The sequence below is a fragment of the Myotis nattereri genome, assembly GCF_964212035.1.
Source record: "Myotis nattereri genome assembly, chromosome: 3".
NCBI lineage: Eukaryota > Metazoa > Chordata > Mammalia > Chiroptera > Vespertilionidae > Myotis > Myotis nattereri.
The window spans coordinates 52,575,323-52,592,056 of record NC_138077.1 but is presented as its reverse complement, the minus strand read 5'-3'; the positions used below and the strand labels follow the sequence as shown (position 1 = coordinate 52,592,056).

General features: G+C 36.0%; 1 protein-coding gene across 5 annotated transcripts in view; it reads left to right on the top strand.

The window, feature by feature from the left end:
* The window catches only part of ACAP2 (ArfGAP with coiled-coil, ankyrin repeat and PH domains 2), a 143,490-nt gene that overhangs the window by 68,207 nt on the left and 58,549 nt on the right, over positions 1–16,734 (top strand). For all 5 annotated transcript variants that reach the window (XM_081085330.1, XM_081085329.1, XM_081085331.1 and 2 more), the window contains 2 exons: positions 10,943–11,001; positions 12,880–13,063. In XM_081085330.1, coding sequence (XP_080941456.1) covers positions 10,943–11,001; positions 12,880–13,063 — 243 coding nt within the window. The remainder of the gene's footprint in view (positions 1–10,942; positions 11,002–12,879; positions 13,064–16,734) is intronic.

The following is a 16,734-nucleotide window of genomic DNA, read 5'->3' as shown; positions in this document are numbered from 1 at the left end:
TGATTTCTCTTGAAATCAAGTGGTCTTTTGGATTCCAACTTCTTAAAAAATATACCAGTAGTGAGCATTATTTTTTTTTGTTAAAAGTTATTGATTTATATTAGCATAATATGTTAAATGTTTTCTCCATAATTTATCTTTTGTAATAGTTCTGTTTCTGATATTTTCTTTAAATCAGTCATTCTTGTATTTGTGTTTTATATAAGAATACCATGCTCTTTTTTTGTAGTTTTCTATGTACAAAGTAATGGTTATGACAAACTTTTGGTAAATAAATTGTTTAAATGTATGTTGGAAACTTTGTTGTCAAGAAATTTTACTTGAAAATATTTTATAAATCACTTTCTTAGAGTAAGTTAAATCTTCAAAAATCATGTTTGTTTGAAGCAAGGTACATAAGTAAAGTTTGCTTTAAGAGAATTGAGATTGGTCTTTTTAGTGCTAGTCATGTTAATGTACACCTAGATTTCTGAACTGATTACAATAATGTTTGTGTGTTTTTCTTTTCTAAAATTGAAAGCAATCAGTATTTTTGAACATTGTTTTTAAAAGAACATAGGATTTAGTCCTAGCCAGTTTGGATCAGTGGATAGAGCATCGGCCTGTGGACTGAAGAGTCCTGGGTTCGATTCTGGTCAAGGGTACATGCGTAGGTTGTGGGCTCAATCCCCAGTGTGGGGCATGCAGGAGGCAGATCCTGTGAAGAGGCTCCTTGGTGAAAAATTGAGATCTGGAGCCAACTGCCACGTACATGAAACCTATCATGTACATGAGGAGCACCGCTAAGCCAGAAGCCAGGCTCACGACTGGCAAGTGCAGCAGCAGTAATGGGAGCCCCTTCTGCCTCCACGGCAGTGCTAAGGACCCCCCGGGGGATGTCCAACTGCCAGCTTAGGCCCTAAGCCGAGGAGTCCCGGTCTGCGAGAGGGTGCAGGCCGGGCTGAGGGACCTCTACCCTCCAGTACACAAATGTTATGCACTGGGTCTCTAGTAAAAATAAGTACTGCCTGGCTGCCGTGGCTCAGTGGTTGAGCATTGGCCTATGAACCAGGAGGGCAGAGTTCAATTCCCAGTCAGGGCACATACCCAGATTGCAGGCTCAATCCTTATTGTGGGGCATACAGGAGGCAGCTGATCAATGATTCTCTGTCATCGATCTCTCTCTCTCTCTCTCTTTCTCTCTCTTCTTTCCTCTCTGAATTCAATAAAAAAATATTTTAAATAAATAGTTAAGTACCAAGAAGTAACAACCAAAAAAATAGCAAAATCCATTACATTCTAGTAGGAATACTTCATAGCAAATGACGATAATATTAAGGAAACAACCATACATACTTAGCTAAGTAGGGAAAATGTGAAAAATAAAACAAATTAATAGGTGTGAATTGTGAAAAATAAGAGCAAAGGAGAGATGAAATATTGGACAAAAGTCAAAAGCAGTGATGACATGGTAATGCCAGGGGAAAAGTTGTATTGTTTTGTTATTGTTTTTTATCATTATTGATTACTTTGCATTTTTAAGATTAATATGTAAATGGAATCTTTGTCTAATTTCTTTCAGTGTAATTATTTTGAGACTCAATTATGTGATTGTATTTATCAATAGTGCATTTTTTTATTGCTTGGTAGTACTGTATTTATGGATATATTATAATTTGTTTATCCACTCACCTGATGGATATATTAGTTACCTGTTGTTATTAACAGATTACCCCAAAACATACTGGCTTGAAACAAAAAGTATTTATTAGCTCACAGTTTCTGGGACAGGAATTTTTAGAGCGGCTGAGTCTTTTATGAAATTGCTATTAAGATGTTGGCTGGGCTAGTCATTTGAAAGCTTCACTGGGATTGGAGGATCCAATTCCAAGATAGATCGCATGTATGTGGCAGTTGGCTCTAGGTCTTAGTTTTTCACCAAGGAGCCTCTTCACAGGGCCACTTAAGTGTCCTTCATGGAATCTGCTTATTCCCAAAATAAATGATCCAAGAGCAGTGGTATGGAGAAAGCTGCAATACTTTTTATGACATCATATCAGAAGTCACTCATTGTCACTTCCTCCACATCTATATATATAAAAGCCTAAACAACCTTTAACGACCGAATGACCAGAACAACCGGTCGACCAGTTGCTGTGACGCGCACTGACCACCAGGAGGCAGAGGCTCAACGCAGGAGCTGCCCCCTTTTGGTCAGTGTGCTCCCATAGACCCTCCTCCCAGTTGGCCAACCTCTGCCAGCCCCTCCACTGGGCCGGCCAGCCCCATCAGCCCTTATCAGGGGGCCGGCCTGCCAACCTCCTGGGGTCCCTCCCTCTGGGCTCCGATTGGGGGGCCCGGCAGGCCAACCTCCCGTGGCCCCTCTTCCCTAGCCGGCTGGCCCCCAATAGGCCTTGATTGCCAGCCAGGCCAAGGGACCCCACCCATGCACGAATTCGTGCACTGGGGCTCTAGTTAATATACTGGTATATTAAAAGTAAGTCAATAAGACCAGCCCACTCTCAAGGGGTGAAGAATATGGTTCCACTTTTGAGAAGAGAAGTGTCAAAGAATTTGTGGACATATTTTAAAGCAATCATAATGGATGTTTGAGTAGTTCCCAAGTTTTGGCTTTTATAAATAAAACTGCTTGTAAAATATATATGTAAACATCTGTACAGACATACTTTTATTTCTTTTGTGTAAATAGCTAGGAGTAGAATGGCTAGTTTGTAAGGTAGGATTATGTGTAACTCTTTACAAAATTACTTATATAGCAAAGACTACAAAAGTACACAGCTAAGAGAAATTAAGGAAACATAAATTTTTTATTTTGCTTTACTTATCAATGTATATAATAATGTTAATATTATTTTATATATTAAATTCCAAAAAAATTTAATTTCATTAAAGAGAACCTTCAAAAATTTGGAAATTGTTTTTGAAAGTCAATTGCATCATTTTATACTAGCAAAATATGAGTGTTCTAATTGCTTCACATGATCGTCAACACTTATGGTCACTCTTAAATTTATTATGGTCTAAATTTGCGTTTTCTTAACTAATGATGCTGAGCATCTTTTCATGTGTTTATTTGCCATCTATGTATCTTCTTTAGCGAAATGTCAGATCTTTTACCCATTTAAAATACTGTGTTGTCTTATTTAGTTGTAAGAGTCCTTCCTATGTTCCATGTATATCTTTTGTCAGATAAATGTTTTGCATATATTTTCTCTCAGACTTTGGCTTGTCCTTTTCGTTTTTGTAGCACTTCTTTTGAAAAGCAAGTTTTAAATATTGATGAAGTAAATTTATTGATTTTTAAAAATAGTTTTCTTTTTGTGTTCTATTAAGAAATATTTGCCAAACCCAAGTTCACTAAAATTTTATTCTGTGTTTAGTTTAGATTTGTGATCCATTCTAAGTTAATATTTGTGTGTGTTGCATGGTAAAGGTCAAGGTTCACTTATTTGGCATATAACTCTTCACTTGTTTGTTTCAGCACCATTGTTTAAAAAAATGATCTTTTCCCTATTGACATCTTTTGTTTAAAAAACTGACTTTTAAAAAAAGTCATTTCTGGATGTTTCTGTTTCATTGATATTTTTCCCCATCTTTATTTTAATACCACAAGTATCTCAATTACAGTAGCTTTCATAATATATTTTGAAATCAGGTATACTTTTTCCAACTTTGCCCATTTTTTTTTTGGTTTGATTATTCTAGATTCTTCAGATTTTTCATATAAATTTCACTTCTACATAAAGCCTTACTGGAATTTGGAGTAGGATTTCATCAAATCTATAGATCAATTTGATGAGAATTGACATTAATATTGTTTTTAATTCATAAATTCAATATGTCTACATTTATTTAATTTTTCACTCTACAAGTCTTGCATCTCTTTTGTCAAATTTATTCCTAAGCATTTCCTAATTTTGGATGCTATTATAAAGTGCATTTTTTTAAAAGCTCACAATTTCTAATTGGTCATTGCTGGTATACAGAAATACCATAGTTTTTTTATATGACTTTGTTTCTGAAACCTTTCTAGTAGGTTTTTCTGTATATTCCATAGTATTTTCTACATAGTCAACCATATAGCCTGTGGATTAAAAGCAGTTTTATATTCTTCCTTTCTAATGTGTCCACTTTTTATTTAATTTTCCTGCTTGATGGTATTGCTATTATTTCTGGTAGAGTATTCTGTAGAAGTGCTGAGAGCATACATTCTTTCCTTGTTCCTGATTGTAGCAGGAAAGTACCCTTTCACCACTAAATATGATGTCAGCTGTAAGTTTTTCATCTGTGCCCTTCATTGGGTGGGGCAGTACCTTTCCATTCCCAAATTCCCGAGGAATTTTATTAGGAATGGATGTTGGATTTTGTCTAATTTTTTCTGCATACATTGATATGATTATGTAGTTTTTCTGTTAACATGGCGAATTATATTGATTGATTTTTAACGTTAAATCAGTCTTGCTTCTTTGGGATAAATCCCAGTTGGTCATGATGTATTTTCCTTTGTGCATACTCTTATTATACATTGTTATGTATTGTTAATAATTTTTTGTAGCTTTTTTTTTTTTCTTAGAATGTCTTTGTCTGGTTTTGTCCCTCATAAGAATTTTCTGATGAATAGGTTTTCTGGTAGAATCCATGTTTTGGGGAAGAGTTTGAGTAGAATTATGTTTGGTAGAATTCACCAGTGAGGACATTTTCTTTTAGAAGGGTTTTCAAATTCTTTTGATGGGAAGTGACTTTTTCTGATTATTATTAGACTAGTGGCCCGGTGCACGAAATTCATGCACATTGAAAGGGAATTAATTAGAGGAATGTAATTTGGACTCACTATCTAATATCAATAATATGTGAGCGTTCCTGAAATTCAGTGACATGAATTTTAGCTATTACTTTGCCAAATAAATGGAATTTACAGATATCATTTAAAAGAGCATTCAGCTTAGTATTAAAAACTCTGGCTACCAAGTCAGGTCTGTTTTCAACTTTTTGCCAGTGATGTAAATTGTTTGCAATATCTGCCTATATGTCATGGTTATGAATAAATCGGGCTTGCCATACTTCGTTACAATTGCCATAACATCCTGATATCGCTGCTGCATATTTCTGGACCTACCCTCAAAAGATGATGGAAATATTATAATTTTACCAATTGTCACATTGTTATTTTCAGATCTAGATTTGAGATAATCCATCAAGCCACTGTATTTTTCAGCTCTCAGCTTAGATTAGCTTGCTTTGATGAAATTTATCCGATTTGCCTTCATTTTTAATATGAATCCACGATAAACTGTTGAGTTAATTTTCCTCCATTTAAAATAGGATTGAACGTGTCCTGCACAAAGAGATGGAATCTGTAATACTGCATTTGTGTGACTCGTGTCCTTACATTTTGTCTGGTATTATTGTCGATTACACTGTTGTCTCTGAGTCTTAATACAATATCTGTTCCCCAGCCTTTTTCACCATGTAGAAAAAGAATAGGATATGTCATTGCATCTAATCTAGGAAACAGGATATTGATTTGTTTCATTTTAGTGGCATTTGGATTATTGGGATCTGGTTTATAATGAATGAGCAAGTCCCTTTCAAAAGGAGGTTCTCCATCATCGTTTCTGAATATGACAGCAACCTCAGTTACACGGGGAGAATTATATCTACCTGGGTCACTGTTACAATCGTATTTAATTGCCATTGTTACTTCCGTGGGAGCAATACCTTTTGCTGCTGCTTCTGATTAGGCTTCCTTTTCTACCTCATGTAGCATCTTGTATGATTTTGTTAATTCATTTATTTCATGCATGAGGTTGTTGATGTTGATCATGAGTCTTTCTGAGCAGCCCTGGTTTTCTGGCATTGCTAATCTTTTACTTGTAGCTTCAGCTATATCCAAAATACAGAGTTGAGCAAACTTCCGAGAAAGACCATCTGAAGGATGTAAAGTTCCAGTACGGTGATAAACTTGTCCGTGTATTCTAAAACACTATGGCTATCCTGGTGGTGATGCAATATTTGCACCCATGGAAGCAAACGCAAAAGAACTATTTATGGAATGAATATTTTCCATGAAATTCTTACCGTCAGAATCTTCGTTTGTCATTAATCTTTTTAAATATGCCGGGTAATCTGGAAAATGTATATCATTTGGACAGACTTTCCCTTTGCTACAACACCGGGTAAATTTCCCATCAGATGGTTTTTCATCAGAGAAATTTAGTGATAGGCAAAATTCACATATAACAATCATTCCACCGCAACTATGGTCGAGAATTGCATCCTCATGTACTCTGTTTTTGCTGAGAAGGCGCCGCATTCTGTCGCAGGCGCCACCTTCTTTCAAGATCAGACGCACGTTGCTCTTCAGATATTTTCTGTCGATAACGCCGGCATCTTTCAGTTGCAGAACTACGTTGTATCAACAGTTGTTCTTTAGACATAGTCCCACCTCTCTATTGTCACAGTCTGAGATGGAGGTGAATGAGAGTCCTGGCTGTCAGGCCACTGAGAGCTATCTGACCAACGGCTGATTCTGGCTGATTCTGTGGGGGTGGGACTTCCTCCTCCCTGCTGTCAGTTTCCACAGCTGTGATAAGGAAGCTGGGGTGACAGAGGGAGCCACGCCCTCCAAGCCGCCCTCTCTCTCGCCCTGCTCTGTGTACAGTGGCCTCCTGCTCTGCCAAGTCCTCCAAACCCCCCGTTCTCCGCCCACTCTCCTGCTCTGCTCTCTGCTGGCGAAGGTCCTGGGAGCCCGTGGGCGTGGCTAGGCGCGGCCAGCCTCACCTCTAGGGGCTGGCAATGGTCCTGGGAGCCTGCGGCTGCTGTCACTTCCCGGGGCGCTTGACACCTGTGTATGCAAATTAACCCGCCATCTTTGTCAGGTTAATTTGCATACTCCTGTTTGGTTGGTGAGTGTAGTGGAGGGATGGTTAATTTACATGTTTCTCTTTTATTATATAGGAAGTTGAAATAATTTTATAATAAACATTCATCTATTCACCTGCTAGATATACAGGGTGTCCCAAAACAATGTATATACACTTTAATAGCTGATGGCTCAATTTTGTTAATGAAATGTATTTTAATGAACACTGCCTTTATAATTATTCTCAAAGTGTGTGTATACATTTTTTGAGACACCCTAGTTTTGTTTTATTACATATTTATCTATTTATCCTTCCTTCTATCCATGCAACAATCTTCCTATTATAGATCTGTTATTGATGTGTAGTTCAAAATAATTTAGAGACAACTATATATCTAACCCTTACATTCCCATGCATAATTTGTGAGTTTAATATTTTTTACAGTTTTTTTAAATTTTGAGGTAAAATTTAAATATAGCTAAATGCATGTCTTATGGGTACCAACCAACAAATTTTGATAAATGCATTAGTGTAACCCAAATTTTTTAAAAGATAAAGATCATTACCGTTACCCAGAAAGTTTTCTCATACCTCTTCTCAAACAATTCCAACCCGCACTCCTGAGGCAAGTACTGTTCTGTGTTTTTTATAACTAGTTTTTCTTATTTTATTACTTCATATAAATGGAATAATATAGTGTGAGTGTGTGTGTGTGTGTGTATGTGTGTGTGTAAGAGAGAGAGAGAGGGAGAGAAGAGAGAGAGAGAGAGAGAGAGAGAGAGAGAGAGAGAGAGAGAGAGAATATTTTTAGATCTATCAGCATAATTTCATTGAGTTCAGAGAACATGTTCTATATGATGCCATACTATTGCTTTGTCCCCTATTATATGGCAGTTTTCATAAATATTGTTAATGGTTAGTTTCTTCTTGTTGGTTTTATGTTTCTGCATCTGTCCTTTCAGTTAACCTTATTGGTCATTGTACCGTGCCAGCACAGCCAAGGGTTTGGTTGAGCCTGAGGGGGGACTGCGAAGGATGTAGAAAAGACAGACAACAAGAATAAGCTGGGTCTACTAGGTGGATCTTCCTGTGCCTGGCTGAGGCCACAGAGAGATCCAGACAGCAAGCTGAGCCTTTATTTTATAGCCAGAGGTAAGCGAGGTAGTGGTCACCATAGTTATAATGTTCTTGTGAATTTTACTTGTTTTGGCAGCACTTGCTGCATCTCCTTCGGCCCATTAGCTATCCAGAAAGATCTAGGGAGCTTCATAAGGTCAAGCCTAATTATGCTAAGAGGGCTGTGCCCTCTAAGCTGGGACTTGTTTGTGACTTTGCTGACAGGTCAGTCCGAGGCTTAACCCTATAGCCACTCCCTACAAAGTCATGTTGTTTGTTTCTTAATTCTTTTAAAAATCAGTTGGTTCATATGTATCCTGTTCTTCATATTTTAATGTTATCTTAAAATTTTAATATAACAAAATTAATTCTTTGTGGTATACAGCTGTATGAGTTTTGACACAAGCATATAGTTGGGTCTGTATTCACAATGAAGATGCAGTTCCATTAACTTAAAATCTATATAATAAAAGCCTGAGTGACCGTTACGGCGAAATGACCAGAACGAACAGTCTCTATGATGTGCACTGACCACCTGGGGGCAGACACTCAATGCAGAAGCTGCCCCCAGTGGTCACTGCGCTCCCACAGGGCGAGCACTGCTCAACCAGAAACCAGGCTCACGACTGGCGAGCGTAGCAGCAGTGGCGGGAGCCTCTCCTGCCTCTGTGACAGCACTAAGGAGCAGCGAGCCGAGCAGTAAGGAACAGTGAGCAGGCAGGCAGTAAGGAGCAAGGGGTCCCAGACTGCGAGAGGGCGCAGGCTGGGCTGAGGGACTTCCCTCTCCCCTGTGCACGAATTTTATGCACCGGGCCTCTAGTACCCTTAAATACCCTATTGTTTGTCAGCCCTTCCTCCCACGCCTTACCACTGGAAATTGCTGATTTGTTTTCAATCCCTATAGTTTTGCCTTTTTCTAAATGTAATGTAAATGTAATACAGTTTGTAGCCTTTTGAGTGATTTATTTTACTTAGAAAAATGCATTGAGATTCATCCATATTTTTGCATGTATTAATAGTTGTGCCTTTTTGTTGCTGAGTAGTATTTCATTGTATGAATGTACCATGGCTTGTTTTTTCAAAGACATTTGGGTTGTTTCCAGTTTTTGGCAATCTGGAATGAAACTGCAATAACCATTGGTATTCCTAAGCTTTTATTTCTCTTGGGCAATACATAAGAGTGGAATTGCTAGGTTTTATGTAAATTTAGTTTTAACTTTATAAGATACTAGAGGCCTGATGCATGAAATTTGTGCAAGCATAGGCCCTCGGGACCTGGCTGCCCCACCACCTGCCCACTGGTCATTCCGGAAGGTTTTTCTGGAAGATTGTTTCACCATCCGATCTAATTAGCATATGAGCTCTTTATTATATAGGATAGGTTTTAAACTATAGAGTCTACTTCTTTAATTCTGTTTCGGTTACTAATTTTCTTCTTGAGTGAGCTTTGATAATTTTTGTCTTTGAAAGAATTTAGTCATCTCATCTGTTGAATTTACAGGCATGAAATTCCCCAAATCCCCTTGTTTTCATCTCTTTGTTGTTGTTAATCCTCACTTGAGGGTAGCTTTCCATTGCTTTTCAGAGAGAGTAGAAGGGAGGGAGGGATGGGAGAAGGGAGGGGTTGAGGGAGAGAGAGAGAGAGATCAATGTTAGAGAGAACTGGTTGCCTCCTGCATATGCCTCGAAAGGGGTGGGGAGGAGAAGCAAACCAGCAATCCAGGTGAGTGTCATTGACTGGGAATCAAACCCCTGACGTTTGGTGGGTGGGCCAGTGCTCCTAACTCTGAGTCATACCAGCAGGGTCCCTGGTTTTCCTTTGTAATAATCTGTAGAATCCGTGGTAAAGTTAATATTTGAAATTTGCCACTTCTTTTTTTCTTGTTCACTTTGGCTGGAGGTTAATCAGTTTTACAGATCTTCTCAAAGAACTAAGCTTTGGTTTCATTGATTTTTGGCTATTGATTTTGTTTTCTGTTTTGTTGACTTCCATTCTGATTTTTATTTCCTTTTTTTTTTTTTTTTTTTGCTTTAGGTTTAACATAATATAGAATTTTTTTTTTTCTCTCTCCCTGAAAGTAAATTGACAGATTTTGGAACTCTGGACTCAATCTACATTGTGTGAGTGTGTGTGTGTGTGTGTGTGTGTGTGTGTGTGTGTTTGGTTTTTAGGTGAGAAGATAGGACTTTGCTAATAAGATTTCAGAGAATGTGACTGTTTTTCATTAGAAGGACACAAGATTTTTTTTCTATTTTGAATATTGATTTTTATGCCTGTTCATTTGACATCTGTTTCTAATTATAAATGAAGTATATCTATAAATTATGAAAGTACTTCAAATTCCCATGACTAGCCCTGTGAAATTTACCACACATAGAGCTATCAGAGTTAAATATGTGATGTCCTTTTAAATGAGGCAAAATATTGTGAGAAATAAAATTCTGTTCCTGTCTCTAACCTTAGCAATTATTTAACCTGAGTTCAATTACTTGAACTCAGAATATAAAACATTTAAATCCTGATGAGTTCTTCCCAAATGAATAACTATTAATTGAGATGCAAGGTAATTGTGGATTTGTTTTTATGTGGTATGTTTTGATATACAAGATTAAGAAATTTCTGTTGTGGATGGAGTGAAATTTGTATTACTCTTTTAGATTACCTTCCAAAGCTGAATTAAAATTAAGGAAATAAATTGCTCTACTGTTTGAGCATTTTACTTAAATAGTAAAGCAGATTTGATTTCCATTGTATATAATGATTCTAGTTTTTAGAAATGAAATTTGCTTGAAAATCAGTTTTTCTTTCTAAATGCTTATCTTTTTATATATCTTGAATTAGAAATATAGGTGTTATTAGAAATTGGAGTATTGCTAGAGGGATGTGATAATTACAGTACTACATGAAAATTATTTTCTTTATTTACTTTTCTAATTGTTTAATGTTACATTTTATCTTTTAGATCCTATTTGACCAAACTCAGAGATCAATTAAGGCACAGCTGCAGAACTTTGTTAAAGAGTAAGTCAATTGCAGTTAAGGAAAAAGTAAAGCATTTAGTTAATTATTACATATAGAAGTTGGTATCTTTGGAGAGAAATATGGAAGAAATAATGAATTACAAAAATATTAGAGCTTTTTTTTGTTTTGCTTTGTGAAATGTATATTGCACTTTTTCCAGAAGTATTTTATATAGAGTCAGACTTAATGCCTTATAGTGAATCATTTATGCTGTGAAAGATGTGTTCAAGATACATAGCAAGAATTGTTATTAATTAAATAAATAAATGTAAATAATCCAATGACCTTTCAAAATCAAAGCAAACCTCAAGAGTAGTTGAAATATTATCAGTTATCGTAGTTGATATTAAATTTTGCATTCTCTCAATATGGTATTTTCTGTGAAGAGAAGTTAATATATGGGAATGAGTAATGAAAGTGCATGCTTTTTACTACATATGAGCCTTTTGTGTCACATTCATTACATTTCTAAAAAATATCCAACTCTTTTGGTTTTCTTTTTTCACACTAATAATTCAGATTCCTCTTTTAATTCCTGACTGAAAATTATATTCTATTACAGATAAAGTTGATGATAATACAGTATTCAGGATAAATTATAGATGTTATGAGCTGTAAATAGTGGCAGATCACAGAAATGTAAGCATTGCCATTTTAGTAGGTTAGAATTGTTATAGTGGAAGTGATGTCTTGCAGATTCTTTATAAATTACTTCATAATAGGCTAATATTCAGAATGTCCTGATAGAATGTATACATGGCAGTTGATGGCTTCTTACAAGAGTTCTTTCTTAGGTAAACTTTATTATTATTTTTTTTAAATTGTTTGTCTTCAAGTTATTTTGCCGAATTCCCGGATAGAAAAAGTAAAAGCAAAGTATTACTATATACTTACCTAAGATTATTAATGAAATCAAGGATTTCAGAGTTTCAGACTAATGAAATGGATACTGTTATCTTTTATGGGTACAAGAATTCTTTTAGAAAGCATTATAAATTTGTATTTTAAGAATACATTCATGTCCTTTGGACCAATGGTTCCCTTCAATAAGAAATGAATGTTGTTTCTTAAAGTGTGGTCTGAGACCACCCATAGCAGTAAAACCAAGGGTGTGTCTTTAACACCCACTCCCTCCTCCCCACAAACACAGATTTCTATGATTCATCACAAAGACTAATGAATTGTAATCTCTGGAAGAGGAGATGACATTTGCATGTTAAATTTGCATTTTTAACAAGTTCTCTGTGGTGATTTTTATGTATACTACTACTTAAAAATCATTTGTTTAAATAATGATACATGCCCCTGATTTTGTTCTTAGGGGGAAAAATTAACTTTGCCTTTTATGTTTCTGTAATGTTAATTTGATAATTTATTTTCACCTCAAATTCATAGATCTAAGTAAGGAAATGTTAGGTGACTATTTTGGGAATTATATATACAGTGGGGCCTTGACTTACGACTTTAATTCGTTCTGTGACAGAGCTTGTAACTCAAATTACTCATATGTCAAATCAATTGTGAACGAGTGAGACACGTGATGCTGGGCTGATGTTGTGGCGTTCACTGTTACATTCTCTGTGCCAACTAGCGGTGGGGTATCTGAAGCTGGCTCGTAACCCGAATTTTAGCTCGCAACTCAAAGCAAAAAATTGGCCGAGAGACGGCTCGTATCTCGAAAAACTCGTTAGTCGGGACACTCGTAAGTCAAGGCCCCACTGTAATTGAAAACAATATATATTGTAGTCAGAATAACTATTGAGTGTTATTGCACAGTGAATCAAATAAGTAGAGGAACATAAAAATTAAATTCTAAGTGCTTTTGCTAACATTTTTGATCAAGAAAATTTTATAAAAGTTTAACTTTTTATTTTTTAGAGATCTTAGAAAATTCAAAGATGCCAAGAAGCAATTTGAAAAAGTCAGTGAAGAGAAAGAAAATGCACTAGTAAAAAATGCTCAAGTACAGAGAAACAAACAGCATGAAGTTGAAGAAGCCACAAACATTCTGACAGCAACAAGAAAATGTTTTCGACACATAGCCCTTGACTACGTTCTTCAGGTATATTTATTAAAAAGTGCTTACTAGGTGGAGGGGGTCAACTGGGGATAAAAAGGGGACATCTGTAATACTTTCAACAGTAAAGATTAAGAAAAATGCTTAATGAACATGTCTTATTTTTGAGTGGTTGCACTGAAAATAATGTATTTTTTTAGTTTAAAATTAAACCAAAATTTTGTGAAAAAAATTCACTTGTTTGTATATCTGTCTCTGTGTGGATATGCATAACTCTGCTTGTGATTTCTTCCCCTTTAAGTTAACTTTATACTTTCCTCCATTTAAAATGTTGTAAAAGCATTTTTGCTATATTTTATTTTGTGGAGTTGCTGTGTTAATTTAATTAATATTTGATTGAGACATTTTTAGTGTTGCCATTTTTACTGGCAGTAGTGAAAATAAAGTTTTCAATAATTTTAAGTGGTGATAACATCTTTGCATACAGATCTTCCTTGCCACATTTCTGATTATTTCTTTAGGGTAGATTCTAGAGCAGGGGTGGGCAAACTTTTTGACTCGAGGGCCACAATGGATTCTTAAACTGGACCGGAGGGCCGGAACAAAAGCATGGATGAGTGTTTGTGTGAGCTAATATAAATTCAAAGTAAACATCATTACATAAAAGGGTACGGTCTTCTTTTTTTTTTTTTTTAGTTTTATTCATTTCAAACGGGCCGTAGTTTGCCCACGGCTGTTCTAGAGGTACTAAGGCTCACTGTATTGCCAAATGAAAAATATTTCTAGAAGTAGTATTCTCATGTTTTGTGTTAGGACTAGGTGCTGCTTTTTAAAACTAGAGATCAGTGTCTGGTAAGTTGCCTGGTGGTCTTCTGGTCCAAAGTATAATTGAAACCAATTTGAAGGTAAAGGTCTCTAAAGAAATTTGAGAGAAATGTAAATTGAAGGTACACATTATACATTATTTCACATGTACATTATGTGTCCCTATAGATCATGGAGTGTTGTAAAACAGCAGTGAGTCCCCAGAAATTGTTGACTTAATGATGATCACAGACTATTTCTTAAAGCAATACATAAATAACAGTATATAAGCTAGTGATTAAAAACTAATCAGATAACTTTGCAGAATAGTAGAAGGTGACTAAGATTTTTTTCTCTTAAGTTCCCGTTTAATGAGTGGAAAGTTAAATTTTAAAGGAGTGAAGTAAACTACCTTTATTAATGAAAGGCTTCTAGAAGAGAGTAGTCTGTATGTTTTGTCTCCTGTTACCTACCTCCCATTCATACCACTTCCTGTGGTAGTATGAGTTCTCAGTCTTCCTACACCATTACACTAAAATGCTCATGCTAGTGTTATTCATTAGATACTTTTTAGTTTTTAGCCAACTTGACCATTATGTTTCACTGAAAATTTAGGCCATACTCTCCTTGAAATATACTTTAGTCTTGATTTATCTTTAACCATTTTTAGATCATCACCTTCTGTTTCTTTTCCATTTCCACCATGGGCTTCTCTCCTTTGCCCACCTTTTCACTCTCTTTTTCAGGTTTTATCTTTGGTTCTATTCTTTTCTGACTATAATTTCTCTGACAGTCTCATCATGCTCCCTTGCTTGAATTACCACCATATAGAGATGACAGATTCTTTTTTTTTTCTTTTTCCACATAAGTACCTCATTCTTTTTGTGCCCAAAGCTTAAATCTTCTTCCTAAACAGCTTCTTTTTGTTCTTTCCTAACTGAATAGCAACACCCTCTAAAATCATAGAAGTTCAGATTTGGAGAATTATATCAGATATTCCCCTCATCCTCAGCTACTATATCTAACAACCAAAATTGCCTTGAAAAGTTCTGTGTACCTCTTAAATCTGTTCTCTCACTCTTGCTGTAGCCCTCGCACAAGTTCTTTACTGTCTTTTTTTTTTTTTTTTTTTTTTTAATCTAGAGCAGCCGTGGGCAAACTACGGCCCGCGGGCCGGATCTGGCCCGTTTGAAATGAATAAAACTAAAAAAAAATACCCTTTAGTAATGATGTTTACTTTGAATTTATATTAGTTCACACAAACACTCCATCCATGCTTTTGTTCCGGCCCTCTGGTCCAGTTTAAGAACCCATTGTGGCCCTCGAGTCAAAAAGTTTGCCCACCCCTGATCTAGAGTATTAAGATGTTCCCATGCAGTTGATCTTTCTTGCATTGTTTTTACTACCCCATTATTAATTCATTCTCTGTTCTGTGGTCAGACTTACTCAGACTTCTCCATGCAAAGTGAATTATTTTTGCCTCTGCCTTCTCTGTGCTGCAATAATATTGTCATACACATTGCTGTTGGAGCACTTAACCCATTTATTCTAATTATTTATTTATTTGTCTTTTCTACTCCTAGATTGTATCCTTTCCCTCTAGTGTGGTGTTTGGAAAATAGGTAATACATGTTTTGTGAGAGAACGCATGGCTTAATTTTTTTTTTCTTAATCCTTACCCGAGGATATTTTTTTCCACTGATTTTTAGAGAAAGTGGAAGGGAGGGAGGGGGAGAAACAGCAATGTGAGAGAGACACATTAATTGGTTGCCTCCTGCATGTACACTGAGTGGGGCAGGGATTGAACCTGAAACACAGGTACATGCCCTTCACTGGGAATTGAACCCACGACATTTTGGGGTATGGGCGGATGCTCTAAGCACTGATCAACATTGGCTAGGGCCAAATAGCTTGATTTTAAATTTAATTTGGGAAGGGGGATACAGCTAAAATATTCATTATTTTCAAACACATATAAATTTTCCATTTACTTTGGTGTCCATCCAATAGTTTTGTTAAGAGTTCCGACATCCCTTTAACTATTAGTTTGTTTGATTTTTCTGATGAGAACTGTTGTGTCATTATATGGCCAAACTGTTTTAGAGAATGTTAGGTAATAAATATCCAGATTTATAAAAATTTTCATGATTTAGCTTCTCTGAATATTTGAATTTACTTTTTTTCCCCATTTGTTTTTTATTTGTACCTTTTTGTTTGTTTGTTTTTTGTTTTTAATCCTCACCTGAGGATATTTTTCCATTGAATTTTAGAGAAAGTAGAAAGGAGAGGGAGAGACATAGAGAAAAACTGATGTGAGAGAGACACATCAATTGGTTGCCTCTGGCATGCCCGGGCCTGGGACCGGGACCAGGACCAGGAACCTGCATCCGAGGTACGTGCCTTTGACCGGAATCGAACCCGGGACCCTTCATTCTGCAGGTCACTCTATCCATTGAGCCAAACCAGCGAGGGCTTGAATTTACTTTTATTTCCCCAAGTAAATGTTGTTTTCCATTGACAGACAGGGCAAAAAAACCCACAAAAAAACAAAGGCACTTTTAACATTTTTCAGAGTTTGAATAATAGGTTATCTGTAGCCTCTAATTTTACTTAGAATATTTGAAAGTTAATATTTTAGTTCTCAAAACTAAATAGGCCTTGAAAGAGATAAGCAGAAGAAACTAGGGCTTAGTTAAGCAAATATATTTGGGTATTTCTTGGTCTGTTTTTGTTTTCTGATCAGTGCTTTAAAATTATTTTATAAATCAACAGGCAGAATAATCAGTGAGAAGGACATATTAAAAAGGCAGGTATTCTGCAGTCTTTTGACAATATTAGTAAAAAGTGATTGATTCTTTTCAATGATTTTATTTTACTAAATTGATATATAATAACAGACAAAAATAAAATGT